This window comes from Calypte anna, chromosome 14 (assembly GCF_003957555.1).
Source record: "Calypte anna isolate BGI_N300 chromosome 14, bCalAnn1_v1.p, whole genome shotgun sequence".
Lineage (NCBI taxonomy): Eukaryota > Metazoa > Chordata > Aves > Apodiformes > Trochilidae > Calypte > Calypte anna.
Window position 1 is genome coordinate 15,127,834 of NC_044260.1, and position 19,520 is coordinate 15,147,353.

The 19,520-nt window shown below is 45.1% G+C and overlaps 1 protein-coding gene across 3 annotated transcripts in view; it reads left to right on the forward strand.

The window, feature by feature from the left end:
• Window positions 1-19,520, forward strand: part of XPO6 (exportin 6) — a 46,331-nt gene that overhangs the window by 7,189 nt on the left and 19,622 nt on the right. For 2 of the 3 annotated variants that reach the window (XM_030459670.1, XM_030459671.1), the window contains exons 2-7: window positions 7,522-7,612; window positions 8,851-8,963; window positions 11,674-11,871; window positions 14,392-14,551; window positions 14,876-14,953; window positions 16,998-17,445. In XM_030459670.1, coding sequence (XP_030315530.1) covers window positions 7,522-7,612; window positions 8,851-8,963; window positions 11,674-11,871; window positions 14,392-14,551; window positions 14,876-14,953; window positions 16,998-17,445 — 1,088 coding nt within the window. Of the gene's footprint in view, window positions 1-7,521; window positions 7,613-8,850; window positions 8,964-11,673; window positions 11,872-14,391; window positions 14,552-14,875; window positions 14,954-16,997; window positions 17,446-19,520 lie in introns of those variants that run through there. The other variant, XM_030459672.1, reaches the window with a different exon arrangement.

Here is a 19,520-nt window from a genome sequence, read left to right on the forward strand (position 1 = left end):
GATATCCCACTGTAAGGGCAAGAATAGCCACCTTTGTAGGAAGGCTTGGTTAAAACCTGAAGATGTGTGCTTTTAAAAACTTTTTTGAAAGGTGATACTTTGTACCTTTGTTTTACATGCTGCTGTTCATGTATTGATTGCTCTGGACCATTTGAGTAAGAAGATGTAAGCATTTTTATTTTAGTAAAGAGTTTTTATTAGGAGGTTTTTATTCCCTCCATAAATACTCCAACATTCTTGTGTCCTTGGTGGGGTTTTTTTACATCTTTTTTAAAACTGGGGTTACTTCAGCTAAACTGGCAGGGGAAGTGTCACCTTGGGGTGTCTCACGCTGGGTGCATTGTTTGGGCCAGCCCTGTGGCCCTGTTTGTGCAAGCCCAGATTTACTTTTGCAGAAGAAAGGGAAGTGATTTGCACCCTGTGATCCTGATCCTGGAGCTCCTGCATGAGCATCACCTCACAAGAAAGAACAAGGATCTTCTTCCAAAGGGTCACAGGCTTGGTTGGAGTGTGGGCATATCTCAGGGAACCCAACAAAGGGAGGGGTGAGGTGAGAGGATGGACCCAGACACTGAGATTGCAAAACTGATCCCTTCAGAGATGAGTGTCTAGACTTCACTGGAAGAATTTAGGTTGCCTCTGTGCTCTGAGAGAGAACCTGAGTCACCTTGCACTGTTTTAGCATCCAGAAAGTGCCTTGTGCCCAGCTGAACACCTGGGCAGATGATGGGAACCTTGTGTGGTGTCCATCTGAGGAGCATGCTCTGGCTTCAGGGCTTCTTTTCTCAACTATCCCCCAAACTGACCACCTGCTATCAGTGGTGGCTTTATTAGAGTGGCAACCTGCAGCTGAGGGCTGTCTGAACAGAGTGTGTCCTTAAGGAAAGTCTAATGAGTGTAGGTGGACTGACAAATCCAAAATCCAAAAAGTGGCTCTAGTGGCACCTCTGTGGCAAAATGTGCTCTGGTGAAATGCACTGATCTCCAGTACTCTGCTTTGGATACTTCTGCACTTCTCATCTGTGGATCAGCATTTTAGCTTGTTTGGGGAAATACTGTGTTGCTAAGTCTTTTCCAGGAGTTAAACCACAATAAATCAATTGGCAAATCTCCAGCACATCCCTGGGCATCGGGGAGCCCATAAGTGAATTGCTTCTGTGCTTGTCCTTGGCCAGCTTGCTGTGATAATTTAATTCCTCTGGTAGGTTCCTGAGAGACTTTCTAGGTGTTGAATTTGAAAGCTCTCTGCTTGCTGTGTTCCCATGTGCTGAGACCCTTCTGTAAGCAGTGAAGGAAGCACAGGGTGCTTGGTGCAGCCCGGGCTGGGTCACCTCCATTAAGAGTTACTGGTTCAGAAAGAATCAGACCTCAGACACTTGAGCCTGTTAGTCAAAGTTCAGCTTTCAGACCTGAAGCCTGGTCAACTGAAACTGCCTGTACAAGGAGATTTAAGAAATAAGATCCCTCAGGTATTCAGAAAGGTGCCTGATTACTTGTGTAGCAGGCAGTGTTTACAGGTAAGATGATCTCCTTATTCTGTCCAAGGCATCAGATTATCACTGCTGGCTCTCCGTAGCCTGTGCCAAGCAGTAGTGTTGTGCCTGTGGTTGTTCCTGGTCCTTAGCTGATGTTTAAATAAACCATGTTGATTTCTGAAGTGCAGGGGGGTTTTCTGAAGTGAGGAGCTGTACAGGCAGAAGGGCCTGGAGCAGCTCCTGTGCTGGACATCATCACACCAGGGAGATGGAGAAGAGCACAGTGCCCTTATTCCTCTGCCAGTTGCCTTGAGGTAGAAAAGTAATTCATGGCTTTTAGAGTAGATTTTTTTTTCTTCAATTGTGGTATAACACGAATGAGTGTTCAAGATCTGCCTCTCATTAGTGAGCTGCCAGAGTTGTGTCCCTCACAGCCAGGGGTGTGTTCTGCAGCCAGGACATCTCTTGAAACAGCACCAGGAGCCTGAACTGTTGTCAAAGCACAGAGTGAAGCCCACGTGGGTTTCAGTTCATTAAACCACAAAAAAACCCCATAAACCCATCTCTGAAATGCAAGAAGGAAACTGAGATGAAAGACTGAGCTGTGTCTCGATACCATCAGCAGCATCCTGCTGGGTGTGCTGCACGCTGCCTCCTCACTGGAGACCCCTCTGTGGTTCCACTGGGAAGGAGACCATGGAGACCCCACACTGCTACAACCAGGAGTTGTAGGGATTAAAAGGAGTCACTAAACCTGCAGATCTCTGCCTTGGTTGTGTGCATTCATCCTTTCGAGAGGATGCGCTGGGTGTTGTACAGCTTTGGGGTTGTTTTTTGTAAAACCACTTCATAATTCTGCTCTTGTTGCTAAATATAATGGTGCACTTCTTTCATCAACTGCATCCAGTGGCCCGAGGCTGTTCCAGGGGTTCACTGAAGTGGTGATAATATCTCAGCTTTGCTGATAGCTGCAAAAGGAAGGGTTTAGTGACCCACACTAGGGTTTTGTGTGGAAATGACCTACAATCTTTCTGAGTGTGTAATGGGCAATTGACGTGTTTGTTATCATGTTATTTTAGGGCTTAGGCAGGGAGGGATGCTGAACGACAGCCTAGGAATTCTGAAATGAGTAAATCACTGCTTGAGTGCACATGCATTGTAGGTGTGTGTATTACTGATGTAATCTTGACTGGGTTTCCTTAAAAATTACCTACAGCAACAATGAAAAGGAATAAAGGAAAGGATAAAGGAAGAAAATTCAGCAGCTAAAGTGCAGGGGTTTGTGTTTGTATGGTTGTACTATTGAGCACAATTGTATGACCTTACTATTAAAACTGCACAAAATTGGAAGCAGGAGGCTGTGAAGTGGAATAGGATGGGACAGTGTGGATCAGCAAAGGCAGAGTTATCGTAAGTTACTTGACACTGGCAGCTGCCAGTGCATGTGTTTTTTCTTCTCTTCACCCTGTGCTCTGGCTTCTTGGTGCCATTACAGCAATTCCTGCTGGGAATGCCTCAGCCAAGGGGGGTTTCATCCCATGTGCTCTCCTGCTCTCTCCTCTCCTTGGCAGAATGGCCCATCAGGAGCACAAGCTGGGAGGTGTAGCTGGAACTCATTTAGCAGAGATGGCTGAAGCACCGTGAGACTCAAACCTTGATATCCAGGAGGCAGCTGAATTTTGCCAGGTTGTGTTTCTTGCACTGGTGACAGTAGGAGATGTGGTGGGTAGGGAGGGGATGGAGAAGCAGGCTCAAAAACCTGGGAAGCTAGGGTTGTGCTGGAAAAATCCCTCCATTTGCTATTGCTGTATGGTGTAGGGAGGCTTTTTGGGCTGGTAGGTGTTAGATACAGTGTGGAAAGAGCTTCAGCAGTGCAGGTATTGAAAGGGATGGAACACGAGTGGGTGTTGGAGTGAAAAACGTGATAGGGTGCAGAGGGGTGGTGAATAACAGCTCCCTGACAGAAAAAGACCCTGTCCTTTTTATTTAAAGAGTAGAGATGTTGCAGGGGGGGTAAAGAGCTGTGGGGAGGGCTGCTGGGATTCCACTGGTGTTTTTCCTACCTGCCATGGAAGGAGGTGTTCAGCTTGTGGGATGGAAAATCCATTCTTCCATGTCAGAGGAAGGTGTTCCTGTGCTGCCAGAAGGATGTCTGGAGTCACACTGGTGACTTTGCAGCTGCTATCAATGTCTCACTGAACAAAAAGCTTTGTAGCAGGATTGCCTTAGTTTTGTTTTGGAGTGCTAGCCATTTGCAAATATATTAGAAATAATCAGCAGACATAACTCTCCTCTTTCAGTTGTCACAAGCTTGAGCTGCTACATATAAACCATTGCTTGTATGATGGATGCTCTGCCAAGCTGCCAACAAAAAAATGTTAAAAGGTTAACAGCTTGTGTTCTTAGGGCAAAGTTTTAAAGAAGAGCCCCTCCCTAAAAGAAACAATCACCTTAGAGAATGTAACAGGGAGTAAAAGATAGGAAGTGAAAGCACTTGCAGAGAAAATGGAAATATCTTTATGAAGCACTTTGCTGTCTTCCAGAATCATCAGGGACTGTTTTAAGGGGTGGGGTTGTCTTTGGTTATATGCAAACTAAAATTAATGTTGTAGCTTCTATCCAAGTAAATATGCAATGTCACAATTGCAATCCAAAAATTATTGCTCTGTTATTCACCAGATTTGGATGAGTAACTCATCCTGCCCAGATGCTTTAGTCATAGGCTACAGGCTAAACAAGAGATTGCAGTGGAGTCCTTGGCCAAGCAGCAAGATAACAAGATTTTGTTTCTCTAGAGCTTTATTGAGGGGCAGTGAACTGGAGTTTCAACAGCCTAAAATGCACTAAGGTGGCAGCTATTAATATTTTTTTCTTTAATCAACAGAAATCAGTTAATGGTTTATGCCTCTTAAAATGCAGTTGAGCAGTACTCCAGAAATCAAGTGGTGCATCCAGGGTTTGCAGATCCTTCCTTTGGTACTTTGGTGGCTGGAGAATGTCTTTGAATAGGCACAGTTTTGGTAGCAAATATAATAAATTCTCACAAAACAGGAAGCCTTAGATGCAGCTGCTAATCTCTCATTTTTGGGGGTGTGTAAGGAGGGTATTGAGGGTTGGAGTTCAGAGATAAATGGTATGAGTAAGCAGCTACACACTTCTGGTTTGATAATTGTTCATGAAACACCTTTAGCAAATGCCCTGAGGCAAAAGTGGGAATGGATCTCAACCAACTCATCTTGCCTTGACTGTTCTTAGTGAACTGCAGAGGAAAAAGCTCTTATTACCTGCTCTGCAAACAGGGTTCATAGAATTGAGCAGATTTTCTCAAATGGTTGTCAGAAGAGAGCAAACAGCAGTTCCTGGTGGTTTGATCCAGCCCTGAGTACCCTGGGAGGCACTTGGGAGAAGTGACAGGGGACTTTACAACTTGAGAGGCATTGGAAAGTATTTATCTTTTAACAGTTGAATACTGAGTGATGCCTCATGAAGGTGAAGCAAACTGCCAGCCCTTCCCAGAAGGTCTGAAGTGAATGGTGATGCTGATGGGCCAGGCTTCCTGACTTTGGAAAGCTTTAACAATGAAATTTGTGGGTGACCCAAATACCCGAATTCCAGAACAGACAGAAACTGGACTGAGTGCTGCTGGTTGTGAGTGCCTGTGGGATTTGATCTTGTCCTGGTCTTGCAGGACTGAAGCAGCCCCTAATGCTCAGTTCTGGATTCATCGGCGTTTCTTTCCCACGTCCTGGTGATCCTTTCCTGCTCTGCTCTTCAGTGCAGAGTAAACACCAAGCCCTAGAGGAAAGCAAACTGCACATTAACCTGAGCAGTAATACTGAGGTGCAGCTGGGTACACTACAGGCAGGTACAGATAATTATCTCCAGATAATCCCCTTTCTGGAGTACCTTGATACAAGCTCAGTAAGTGTCCTCTGCAGGCCTCCAGCAGTGCTGTCCCCTTTATCTCACTGACCTGGTTATCACAGCTTCTGCCTGAAAGGGGGGTGATAAATGTTTGCTCCAGGAACTTCTTTTTTTAACTCGATGAATACCCAAGAGGCATTAGGTAATGCAGAACTCTGCCCTCTTCACACAGGGGTGTGCTTGGTGTGGCCATCAGATAGCACCTGGGGGAAGACCTGGGCTGGGTTTTGCTTCAGACAAATTGTGCTGCTCCACCTTCCTTTGGCCCAACCTCCCAAACACCCAGGAGAAGACAAAGAGGAGAAGAAAACAATCTCGGAGGTCATGCTGGTTCTTTCTGCCTGAGCTGACCTTGGATTCTAGCCAGCCTGGGCTTTTTACCTGAAATGCACGTGCTGTGCACTCTCAGTTTTCTTGGTGTTGGTTTTTGTTTGGGTTTTTTTTGTGTTTGGTTTTTTTTTACATTGGATATTGTGACAGTGATATTTTTATCTAAAAGATGAAGCATGTTTCGAGGAGTAGGCTGTTGTCTTCAAAGCTTCAGCACTGAGGCCCTTTGAAGTCAATAGAGGACATGGCAGATGCTCAAAATTTATGAGAACTCTGCAGTTTATTTCCAGAAGAACAATCAGGGAAGAAAACTGACTTACTGTCTGTCCTAAAGGATTGAATCAGCTTCTCAAAATGTTTGAGCCCTGCCATTCCTGTGTGAGGAGCTAATGCCTCTCTGGAATTGAGGTGATCTTCATCTTGGCCAGTGGGGTGGGATGGGAGGAGAGTGCTTCTGGCCAAGGAGTTTGTCAGGTTGATCTGCCCAGCGTTGGGAATCACTTCTTCAGGGGGTTGGTATTTTCTGCTGGTGAGGCTTACTGAGCAGCTGGGTTAGCAGTTAGGATGACATTGTTCCTTGCTCAGTCACTGGACAGACACAGTGTCCTACAGATCATCTCTTTCCAGGTGTTTGGAGAACAGAGCTGAATTTGCCTTCCCATGCTGTTGGTTCTCCTGGCAGGTGAATCCAACCCTGGGCTGTTTGAGGAGCTCCTTGGTCCTGTTCTGTGTGGAGATGGGATCTAGAGGCTTGTAGTGTTTCTGCAAGTTGTCTCACTCACTCTTCTCTTTGCAGGAGATTGACAGTCACGGGGTTTGCTTCTGGTTTGATTTTTTTCAGGGAAAACTTTGGGTTTTCTTTAATGGTTGACTTTGTTTCAGTGCAGAGGAAGGTCGGAGCTTGAATCTCATTGCATTTATTATTGCTAGCATGTGTTGAAAACATTAGAGGAATGACTGATGGTCTGTGCTGCAGCAGCCCAGTTTTCTGCTGCTATCCATTATCAGGTTTAGACCATCCAGGAAACATGGCACAGCCAGCGAGGCTGAGCTCATGGTGAGCTTCTGCTGGAACCAAATCATCCCAGCTCCAGAGAGCTGCAAAACTAGAGTGACCTTGCAAGGGCTGTGTTCTAATTCTGATCTTCTTTTTTTTTTTTTTTTTTTTTTTTTTAAGGAGTTATAAACACTCAGCTATAACTGAATTCCAACAATAAAAGCTGTTTTGGAGCGATGGTGGGGATGCTCTTCCTGTATGAAATTACTGAATGTTGCATATCAAAGTGATGGAAATTGCTTTATCTTTCAAGCTGTTGCTTCTTGAGCACCTTTGGTGTTGCAGCAGGCAGCGTGGGGCAGTGGAGCATCAAGGCACAGATGGGGATAGGTGTCAGGAGCCCTCAAAGCTCATGATGCCTCCTCATGGGCTTGTGATACCTGAACATCTGAAAGCATCTTTAGTGGCTGCCTTTTTGAGAATGACCTGACGAGTACCTTAAAATCACTGAATGCCACAAAAAAAAAAAAAAAAAGAAAGAAACCTCCCAGTATTGTTTTTGTTAGTTAATGCAGCTGGGCAGATGTTCCTTCACATCCAAAGCTCCATGTGCACTGGACACCTCTTGTCACTGCTTGACACTGATGTGCAGTTTCAGTTCCAGGTGGTTTTGCTCTCTGCCTTCGAGCTCTGGTTGGGTTTGGGGTGTACCAGTGCCATGAGCTGCACCAACCTCCTGAGTGCAAGTCAGAGTGGAAGTTGGTTTTAACTCCTTCCTTGCAATGCTATTCCCAGGCATCCGAGGAGGCCTCGCTGCGGGCTCTGGAGAGTCTCATGACGGAATTCTTCCACAACTGCACGACGAACGAGCGGAAGCGCGAGATCGGTGAGTTCAGGACCTGCCTCCTGCAGACCTCAGAGGGGATGTGTTGTGTTAAACACAGCAAATGAACGTGCTGGCACCTCAGCCTCTCCTGCTTCTGTATGGACTTGACATGAAGGTTTACACAGTTTGGGTTTCAACAGCCTCGTGATGGCTCCTGCAGGTACTGGGGATGTCAGGAGCTGTTCACTGCTGGGAGCGTGGAGATGGCTTTATCAAGCAAATTGCTTAGAGAAGAAGAATGTGGTCTTTTTTCTGCCAGGACATAACATCCTGGAAAACTTCTCCCTTTTGCCTAGGGATGAAGCATGGACTTCAGATTTGTTCAGCATTAGGAAGGGAAAGGAGAAGGCTGTCGAGTTTCTGTGAAATGATAAGTGGGAATAAAGTCATTTTGTCTGGTGCTATTCAGTATGTCCTTCTGCAAACCAGTAGAGATCTTACAGCTGCTCCAGATTATCTTCTTGCATCTCTGGTTGATGGGTGTAAATAGGCTTCTTGCCTTTATTCTCAAATTTGTCATCTCAGTAACTTAAGTGCCAAAAGTATGATCAGCATGTCTGAAAGATTTCTCCCAGCAGTCTGGTAAAATAAAGAATAAGCAACTAGGAAAGTCTTTGGGTTTTGTTTTTTCCTTTTGTGGAGATCTGCTGTGGAAAAAGTAAAATCCTTCAGCATCCCCTGTTTTCCTGCTTAGTTGCAGGAAATAAGGCATTAAATGATGAGCCTGTAAAACAGCCCGTGCAGCTATTCTCTTCACCATGTTTGGTACCTGGTCCAAATCCTCTACCCGAGGTTTCCAGGAGGATTTTGATCTGCTGACCTGTAGCAAAGCCAATGGTTGTTCTGTAATGCTGTGCGTGATCTGAAGTACTCCCAGTCTTTCACAGTGCCCTGATAGCTCAACATTTGGGTTTTATAGATGAAATGGTAATAATCTAATTTTTGGCCATTTTATTTTCATATTCAACTCTCAGTCTAGCATAGTACATATTTCAAAACTGTATTCTAAAAGGACACACCTGTTTTGTGTTCATTAAAGCCTGTTCTTAGATTACTTCTATTACTTGGGAGTGTGATTTTACTTTTTTCCCCCTTTTCCAGTTTGTTTGAGTCCTTTTCTGACCACAGTGTTTATTTTATGCTCAGTGTGTTGTTGTGTTGTCAGTATACACTGGTATGGATTTGTTTACAGCTGGAGGATTTTAATGTCATTTTTTGTGATTTTTTTTTTCTTTTAGAGGAGCTTTTAAACAACTTTGCCCAGCAGATAGGAGCCTGGAGATTCTGCCTCTATTTTCTGTCCAGTACAAGAAACGACTATGTCATGATGTACAGTTTGACTGTGTTTGAGGTAAGCTGTGTCCTGCTGCCTGCTTAGTCCATTTTCTGTCTGCAGTTTTATATGGCAATCAATTTCATTTGAAAATGTTTGTCTAAAATGGCAGTCCTCCTAAGTACAGTGATGAAGGATGCTTTTAGTGCTCTCTCCTAGAGAGGCTGCTTAATGGCAGGCTAAGAGTAGGAGAATATGAATCTTTGCACACAAATTGAAGAATTAATTTCCTGGCATCTGGAAGTACATATTACCTACAGTTTTAGAGGCTGCTTGAGTTTTCTGCACATTGCCTTTAAGAGTTTTATTGCTTTTGTCCTCGTTTTATGGTCAGAAGTATGTGTGTGCTTACCTGATATTATCTACTGCAAACTGTAATTCTAAGAAAGAAGAGAAAGTTGCTTTTATTTCTGACATCTTGTGGTTGTGGCTGATGCTCTTGGGTGCCATCCCACGAGTTTGGGGAGGTCAGGTCTCTTTTAGAAGACCACATCATGCTCTTTAGCTAGAAAAGAACAAAGTTAAAGAATTTAAAAGCCTAAGTGTCGACTTGTGCATCTGCTGGAAGAAACAAAAGCATTGTGAATAGCTCTGTTTTGCCAGCTGGTTTCTCAGTCACCAGTGCAGTGTCTTTCCCTATCAATATTCTGGGGCTTGGTCAAGGTCACACCTCACCCTGGGGCTGGTTGTGGCCTCTGCTTTGTGTTCTTGGCCAGGCTGGCACTCTGAGTTCCTAAGTCAGAGATAGAGCAAACAACTGTCTTCTTAAAAGCTGTGTTGTTTTGGCAAACTATCCATGTTGCTGTTGTTGTTTTTGACTTCCCATTTGAAATGTTCACTTTATTTGTTTGGGGTTGCACAGAGAGACTGAACTTGATCTGCAAACTGAACCTGGTTTGCTGTCCTCTCAACAGGGAGGTGATCAGGAGAGATGGTACAGGAGTGGTTCCCTGCACTGGGGATGGGTGTCACACAGCACCAGCCTGCAAGAATTAAACCAGTTTTCAGGAATGGGGGAATGTGTTTGATTACTGAGCCTCTGCTTCGTTGGAGGGGTGGGAGAAAAAAATCTCCATGTATATATTGAAAAATGTGATTATTAATTTCAGTTATACAAAAAAAACCCAAACAACTTTGCCCAGGACTAAGCAGAACAAAGGAATCTGTGTAAAGTGAGGGCAAGGAGTCCACAGCTCATCTGAGAGATGAGGATCTCTCTGTTGAGGAGCTTGAATTTCCAAGTGAACTGATGTAGTGCTGTGCATTTGAGTGGTCCTCAGCTCCATCAGTCTGCAGCTGTCTGTGAGTGCTGAACAGCAGCAAAAGTGTGAATTTGAATACAAGGATTGTTCCAGAAACTTCCCAAGAACGTTGCATTTTCTAGACTGTCTAGGAAGTTAAAAGTGAACCTGGGATGAAAAATTCTCATGGCCTGTAGCCAGATGAACTGTTTTCACTTCTTGGAAAAGAGAGCAACTTTCAAAAAAACTTTGCCCAGTTGGCGAAAGCTGCCACTGAAAGCTGGCAAATGGGTAGGACAGGACTCAGTGGGCATTAGTGTGGGTATTAAAGCTAAAGCATCCTCCAGTTTTACTGGGGCTTTTGAAATTCTCATTCTGGACTTGCATCAAGGAACATTATGTTTGGTCAAGTCATTGTTTTAAAGCTCTGCTTTTGGAGCTTCTCTGAAAGAAAACCCCAAAAAGCAACCTCTTAGAGGCACTTAAGATAAAAATACATCTCTGTACCTCTACGCTGTGAACTGGTACTTCTGTACAGTACATTTGTACTGTGAATTGCATCTGCCTTGGCCATAAATTACCTTCCATTTTCTGCAACAAACCCCTCTGTTAGTGCCTCCTGCTTTTGGGTTTTCCATGCTCCGTGCCTGCAGATGGGTACAGATGTTGCCTCAGTACCAGAACTCCTCAGCAAATCATCCTGAGAGGTTCAGCTCCTAATGCTCCAGAGCCCCTAAATGGGATGGCAGCATGGCAGGAAAGCAATTTGCAGCTCTGCCTTATGGATTTTGTCTGACTTTAAGTGGACTAAAAGCTTTCTGTTAAAGTGGTGGCACTCACTCCTTCCAGCTGAGCTCCAGGAGACCCAGGTGGCATCAGAGTCACCTAAAGCCAAACTTGCTTCCCCTCTTCTTTTTTTTTTAATCCTGCTTCATACAGGGCTATACTTCCCCCCTTAAAGGGGGAAATCTGGGTGTCCAGGGTAATGGACACTAAAAGGTAATGGAAACACTTGATCTGCATGCCAACCAGTTCTGCTGGACCCAAAACCAGTCAAGTGACAGCAACCAGCACCTCACCTTTTTGTCAGCTAATAGAAATGATGGGGCATTCAGAGAGATACTGGTAGCCATTTCTGGGGCATTGAAACCCCTCTCTTGTGGAGCTCTAGTGTTGGAGGGCTTCTACACCTCTGATGCACTTGTGATGTCCACCCAACCACTTATGGTGGGGTTTTGCTAGAGTTCATCCCTGAAGACTGGGGCTCATGAGAGCCAAGCTCAGTGAGGTCTGAGCCATCACTGTCTTTGATTCCTGGAGTGCCCTGTTAGGTAGCAAAGCTGATTCCAAATTCCTATATGGTGTGGGGTTTACCCTCCCTGAGCTGCTCTGTTGCCTGGGCTGTAAGATTGGTGTCCTCATTCTCCTCTTGTGAAATTGCAGTGAAGTTTGTCTGAGTTCACTTGGGGGGTCTGCTTCTTTTCCAGAACCTAATCAATAAGATGTGGCTTGGGGTCCCATCTGAAGACAAAATGGAGATCCGGAGCTGCCTGCCCAAGCTTCTTCTGGCTCACCATAAAACTCTGCCTTACTTCATCAGGAACAAACTCTGCAAAGTCATCGTCGACATCGGGCGGCAGGACTGGCCCATGTTCTACCATGACTTCTTCACCAACATCTTGCAGGTAGGGAGTTCTTAAAGAGAAAACTTGGTTTGTGCACAGATAAACAATATTTTGTCTTCCTGAGGAAGATTAAATAATTACATGAAAAACACTGTTGCCTCTTAAATTTATTTTCCTTTTTAATTTTGCAAGTAACCCTTAACTTCTTACGTGTTGCTTTTTTTTTTCCCTAGTGTTGGATTTGGACAAAGGAACAAAGCTATGTTGCATGTTATCAATTGCACTTCGAAATATTTGGGAGTAGTTGTTGAAAATGCAGGGTTGTGGGTTGTTCTTCAAATTAAAAAAAAAAAGTCCAGTAAAACTCATGTTGCATCACTGGATGATTTTCAAAAGTGAAGTTTCTGAATGTGGCTGTTGGAGATTTTTCACCTAATGGTGTAAAGTCACTCGTGGAAGGTTCTTGGGGTGTTTGAGAGGGCTCTTGCAGAGGACTGGACAGTGTGTTGGGGGATCCTGGCTGAGCCAGTGCCAGTGGATGGAATGTTGGCTGTAAATCAGTGAGACCTGAGACAGGCTAACTGCTTGCTGCAGCCCCTACCTAGCAAGGCTGCTGCAAACCTCCTCTGGTAAGATTACTTTTTTCCAGTTCTCTTAAAATTGTTCCTAATTGGCTTAAAGAAGCTGAGTGTAAACTGAAGTGCTTGCACACTCTTTTTCTGCTCATATAATTACATGATTTAAGTGCAATGGTGCCCACAGGCAAACCACAGGGCAGTTATTTAAAAAGAAAAAAAAATATCCCTGAGTATCAGGAGTTTATTTAAAACAAATGAAATCTAAGGTTAAATGCAAAATTAAAAAAAATGCTAGCTCTGCACACAGAGCTTGCTGCTGATGGGTGTAATAGCTTTTCAGATAGCTTTTTGTACTCATGTAGCACAGTGTGCTACAGTTTTTTCCTGAATTGTCAATTTGATAAGAAGTACTCTGGAGACAACTGTCTGCATTTGCAGTTTTGGCTTTAATTTCACCTCCATTCACGATTGAATTTCTGAGCTTCTTGCTTTTCTACCACTTGGGAGGTTCTATTAAGTGGTTGCAGAGCCCAATTTGAGTATCTGCTTTTCCTTTAACCTCTCCTTGTGAACTCAGCTTCAGAGGCAAAGGAGCCCATAAATTAATTTCTATAGAAGACACTTTCCAAAAATGTTCATAGGAAGTGGAAGAAAAACTCTAATACTGAACTTGAAGACCTCAGAGAGAGAAACAGAAAGAACCTCTCTCAAGACTTTTCTTCTGAGACACTTTGAAGCAGCTGATGGATTAACTTGGATCCTAGTACCCTTAAGTAGTCTCTAAAACTTTTATGAAACCATTGAAGGAGGTGGAGGAGTGATTTGGACTATTGTAGTGTCATTATGCAGACCCAGTAATTTTACATGGGAGGAGCTGCTGCTCTAGGGGGATGAAGTTTGTTACTGAAATGTGTTCCCAGTGCCTGGTATTGCTAAACTTCCTGGTATTGTCAGAAAGCATTTTGAGAGATGTTAACCTCTTGGCAACTTGCTAACAAGTTGTCGATTTTATTTAATTTTCTTTTTAAGCTGTTTGCTTCTGTGCCATCCTGTTTCCTTCCTGAAAGCCAACACACATCTAGACTGAGAGTTCTCAGAAGGGCTTTTCCCCTCACACTTACTTCACCAGACTGTAGCTTTAGCAGTGTTAGATCAGCCTGTCTCTGGTTTCGTGGGTCGAGGAGATTAGGACTGAGGTCAGCCTCTCTTGCAGAATTTATGGCTTCAAGGACTTCTTGTAGCAGTCATGCCAGACCTTGGGCTTTTTCTTCCTTGGGGGGGAATAGCACATAAGTTGCCTTGGATATTCCAGTTCCACAGAGGAGAGCAGCACTGAATTCCAGCTGAAAATAAAACTTTGTCCCACTTGAATGTCTTTAATAACTCAGTGGCTATTTAAGACCAAAATCGTTGTTTTCACCAGTCCTATTCCTGCATGTTCTGCCCATGCTGGAAGATACTCTTGAGGGTAAATGCAGTTTCCAGGTGGAGATGTGGTTGTACCCCTTGGCTGTGTTCCAGTGCCATCCCATACTGGCTGCAGCTCTTTGGGATGGCCTTTTTGATGGGAAAGTGCTCATCTGAAGGTGCAGGCAGTGCTCTGAGCCTGGCTGCAGTGCCAGCCCTGTTCTGTGGTGAAATCAGTGGTGCTGAGACAGTTGTGAGAAGTGATGGTGTCAGCAGAAAGCAGTAAACAGGAGGAACAAACTCTTGCTGGTAAACATGCTGGAACTGAGAATGTGTGCAATGACATTATGAAAGCTCTCTTGAAACCCCAAGGATTCCCATGGTACTTGAACTGTTGCAACATGATAAATTAATGTCTGGGGACATGGAATACTTGTGGTTCTTTTTTCCCTCAGCCTCGCAGTGCTGCAAACTGGGAACTGCTGCTCCATCCATCTGGGAGCATTTGTAAACTGCTAGTAGTGTTACTAACCCCTGCCTGTCAGCTTTGCAGAATGTTATCATTATATGTTGCATTCCCCTGTTCTCCTCTCAGTTAATTCAGTCTCCTGTGACCACTCCTCTGGGACTGATCATGCTGAAAACAACTTCAGAGGAACTGGCGTGTCCCCGGGAGGACCTGAGCGTGGCAAGGAAGGAAGAGCTCCGCAAGCTGCTCCTGGACCAGGTGCAAACTGTGCTTGGGCTCCTCACAGGTAGGAGTTAGGATTGAATCAGGTGTCCCCTTACACCCCCTCTGAGCTGCTAGTGAGCTCCCAACACTGAACACTCAACTCTCCCCTTGAGTACGATGGGTCATAGAAGCTTGTGTAGCTGCATGTCCCCCTCTGTATGAAGAAGAGGTGTGACATCATGTGTAAAAGCAGCTGATCATTTCCTTGGGCTTGCTGAGAGAAAGCAAAGTTTCTTGTCAAAGCACTCAAGATGTGTTCTACTGAAGTTCTCTTGCAGTATCCAGTATGTTTGTTAGATCAGCCTGTCTCCTAGCAGGCTGTTCTGAAAAATGTCTCTTTGGGCAGGCATTCTGGAGAGCATCTGGGACAAGCACAGTGTTACTGCTGCCACTCCACCACCATCCCCGACTTCAGGAGAAAGTGGTAAGGATTGCTCAAGCTACAAGATGACATTTCCATGTACTTAAATTTGCAATGTCAGCTGCAGATTCCTTCCTTTCCATCTCACCTCTAGTAAGAACCCTTTCCTAGAGCTTTTTGTAGGCAGACAGGTATTTGGTGGAAAGAAACCTTAGATGAAGAAGCAATCTCCACTGCTGGGATGCCCCACTGAAAATGCCACCTCATGGACAGGTGAAAGTATGTCTGCTGCTTGTCCTCGGATGGCAAAAGGCTTTCTGAAGTGTCAGTGCTCTAAGGTCACCAGGTTGGCACTGGTCTCTATGAATTTCAGCTGTAAGCACATCAAAAGCCAGAGCAGAGCAAAACTGAAGCCCTAAGTACAAAAAAAAAAAAAAGTAGCTAGAACTTTGTGTGTGTATATATATATATATAGTGAGAGTTTGTTTTCTGCCTATTCCTGTTAGTCTTGTGGGGGTGCTTGTCTGATCTGCACTCATTTACATGCATATTTCTTAGTTACCTTTGAAATAGAGAAGGAAAAGATTTCCATATCCTTGTACTCTGTGCACATTTCACTTACCCTGTGACAGCTAAATAGGGGATGGGTGGATGGGTGGGTGGATGGATGGATGGGGTCACCCCAGGTATAACACTGATCTTGATGCCTGCCAGTTTCTCTTGGGCCTTGGTGTAACCCAGGCTGCTGTTAGCATTGCTCTCACCCAAGCATTGTCTGGCAGATCCTGGTGTCTTTGTTCTGCTTCTTGGAAAACAAAGCAAGAAGAAATGCCATGATGCAAGGAAATCAGTATCTTATCTGATCTTGGCTCTGTCTGCTTTTAACAGGGAAGAAGAAGGGCTTAGGGCCTGCAATACCTGGTTGTGATTAGGGAGAAGATGAAACATTTCTGGGTCAAATACTTCTTTCTGTAGGGTCATACTGATGGTGATAGTGTGTAATTGTGAATGTTACCACAGGGGCTGCTTCAGTGTTAAGACTAAGGGCAGGATTATCAAATTCAGCTGCAGTAGCACAAGACCTTAAACTCATGGAGTGGAGGAGAAAGAATGATAAGGTATGCTAGGAAGTTATGAATTAAGTGATGTAGGACATCAGTCCTGATGAAAAATGGAGACTGAAGAGGAATCTGTTCATCATGCATGCTTTGGAGTACTTTGGACATACCTCAGTAAATCATATCTGCTGTTTTCGTATTCCTCATGTGTTGGGTCATTTCACTTTCAAAACAAATTACTGAGATTTTCTGGGAAGAACTTTAAGTTCTGTAACATGGCAAGTGCCTGTGTCTTTCTGAAGGTGAAGAGAATATTTTTACTGGAGGAAGAGAAGGTGCATTGAGTAACCTGGGGATGGTGTGAGTAGGTTCTGCAGCTTGTGGTCTGTGAAAGCCTGCAGCTAGTGGGGAAGGACAGCCTCACTGGTAGTGTCTGCTTGGATTTCCATAAAGCTTTCAAGAAGTCTTCTTGCTAAAAGGCTTTTGAGAAAGCAGAGGCCACCAGGGGTGAGGTGAGTCTCTGCATTGTTGGAAAATGTTGAAAAATGAAGTTTATATGGCTTTAGTTGAAGACTGGGTGAATTCATGGCAGATAAATCCTGAGGGTGTGCAGAATTCCTTGGTAATGCCAGCAGCTGGAGATGGGGAATGTGACTGGTGCCTGCCTTGGGCTTTGGGTCACTAAGGAAAGGAACTGTTCTGAGTCAGGTTCTGGTCTGAGTTGGTACCTCTGCACTTCCATCATCCCCAGGCTGTCACACAGAAGCAGCTCTGTTGGGGTTCAATGTGACATGGGTCACACTGCTTACAACAAGGATGCTCGACCTTTTGAGGGCTGTGACTTTTACAATGAATTCCTCAAACCCACCCCGTGGCATTGCTGTTACCATCTGAACAAAAGCTAGGAAAACTCCGGAATATAAAAACTGTTTGTTCCCATCAAACCCTTGCGGGGAAGCCCCCTGAGTGCTGGAGGCTGTGGTTCTGCTGCAGGGCAGGGGCTTTGGGGTCTGTCCTGGCTGTGATGCAGGGCTGTGCTTTGTCCCCAGGTGACCTGTTGAGCAGCCTGCTGCAGAGTCCCAGTGCGGCCAAATTACTGAACCAGCCAATCCCCGTCCTCGATACTGACAGCGAGTACGTCTGTTCCCTGGCTCTGGAGTGCCTGGCACACCTCTTCAGCTGGATCCCTTTGTCCACCAGCATCACCCCCTCCCTCCTCACCACCATTTTCCACTTCGCTCGCTTCGGCTGCGACCCCCGGCTGCGCAAGGTGCCTGCGGTCAACGGGAGCAGCCAGAGCCTGGGCCAGGAGCGGGGCCGCCTGGGGGTCTTGGCTATGGCTTGCATCAACGAACTGATGTCCAAGAACTGTGTGCCCATGGAGTTTGAGGAGTATTTGCTCCGGATGTTCCAGCAGACTTTCTACCTCCTGCAGAAGATTACCAAGGAGAACAACGCGCACTCGGTGAAGAGCCGGCTCGAGGAGCTGGATGAGAGGTGAGAGGAGCTGAAGGAGCTGTGCTAGGGCCCCTTGCTTTCTGAGGGACCATCTTTATTATGTTGTGGTCATGCATGGTGTGTCTAATGGCCTTTTTTTCAGAGTACTGTGCTGGGGGAGGCAGTCAGGAAGGTAGGTGTCCACAGGTAAGGTTGTGGTAAGGGGCTGAGTTTGCTAAGGGACCGTGGTGGCACAGGTTTGTGTTCTTTCCTCTCCTCTTCCTCCCCTTTCCCCCCGTTCGTTGCTGTTTGACTGCAGGTCTGAGGTGGCACAAGAGCTGAACCTGCCCTTCATTCAGTTGTAAGAGAAAACAGAAGAGGCTCAGTGAGGTAAAGGCATTGCAGTATTCCCTCTCCTGCTCCGTATCTGCCTTCTCTGCTTAAACTCAAACAGGCAAAGAGTGGGCAGATGCTCTGCAAGTCATGACTTGAAAGAAAGTAGAAGTAGTTTCCTACCCTTCATTGAGATGTGATGGATTCTGATTTTCTTTTTTTAATTACTTTTATGGGGTCTGTATTTTTAAACACCACCAAAAGACAGCTTGGGGAATTCCATTCACAGCAGCAGTGAGTGGCCCTGCTGCAGAAGCTGCTTGGCATGCTTGACTGGAGGCAGCAGGGAAGTGCCAGCATCCTGGAGGGATGGTATTGCCATTTTCTAGGCAGTTACTACCATCCTTGTTGCTTAAAACAGCTCAGCTCTTTTGTATGGGATATTCCTCCTTGCAGGAGGAAAGGCAGACTTGGTGTGTTGAGTGGTTGAACCCAGGTGGTGGCAGAGGTGGTGGCTTGATGCTGCCTCTCCTTGCAGGGCTGGGGCCATGGGAAGGTGAGCAGACTGCTGCAAATAAGTTGGAGATGTGCTCAGTATCTTGCTATAGGCATATGGTGGTGAAAATCCATTTCTGGGGCTGTTGTATAAAATTTCTGTTCCCTAGATGCAGCAGCAAGGCTTTGTTGTTTGGTTTTTTTGGTGGTGTGTTGTTTTTTTATATATATATTTACTGAAGAGAACTTGCATGTCTGTAAAATTCCCTTTTTCCATGTCTAGTTACACACAGAACTTCTGGATGGTAACTCTGGATTAATCATGACTCCTGTTTAACAGCGAATCCTACATACTCATTTTTTTCCCCACTAACTTGCTCTGACTTCAGTATCAGTCCTTAGAAATGAGACATGCAGAAATCTGCCACCTTTGCATTCCAGACACATGCACAGAGAGCCAGGAGTTACACTCTGGGTGTCAGAAATGGAAACTCACCATCCCTGCTTTGACTTTGTCCTTTCTTTTAAGGAAAGCACCATCAGGGCAGCCTGGCCAGGCTGTGGGAGGTCTGTGGCTGTGCTGGCCTTCACAGGGATGGTGTTGCCATGTTCTAGTTCTTAGGTCCATTACCCAGGGAGGTTGTTGGTGTCTGTAATGGTGAGACCCCTCTTTGTTCGTTGCTCAGGACTGAAATAGGGATGTAACAAAGATATTCTGGAAGCTGGAGGAGTCTAGCTGGCTTCTGGAGGAGTGGAGGTTTCTCTGAGCTGACTCTGTCCTCTCCATGGAAAAGGATGTGAGGATTTTCCTTTTGTCACTCAAGGGCACAGCTATACTTTTATGTTCAAAACTAACTGCATGAAAGTGTCATCCTGGCTTGGACTAGCAAAATCCTGAAGGCAATTGACACTGAAGAAGATGCACCCAGTAGAATGTTGTCTTCAGAACATGCTTGCCCTGGGTCTGTTCCTTCTCTCTGGGCTGCTGGTTAGTTTTGGTCTGTTACAAAATGAACAGCTGGAACTGCCAAACTAGTCCAGAAAGAGAGTAAGCAAACTGTCTTCTGCTTTATTTGTGTTTGGCTTGTAACATGAGGATTCCAAAACACTGGAAATCTCTAGCAAGAATCCAGGCAATGGTGTGGTGATTGCAGAAGGGACTTTGGAGCTGGCAGAGCTCAGGGCTAAGTAAGAGTTTCACCAGTCTCAGATCAGAGCTTCTTTGAAAAATAAAAATTAAAGGAATGAAAGAGGTGTTTGGGTCTGGACTCTATTTTTCTTTTTTGCTGGCTTTATTTTTGAAGTGT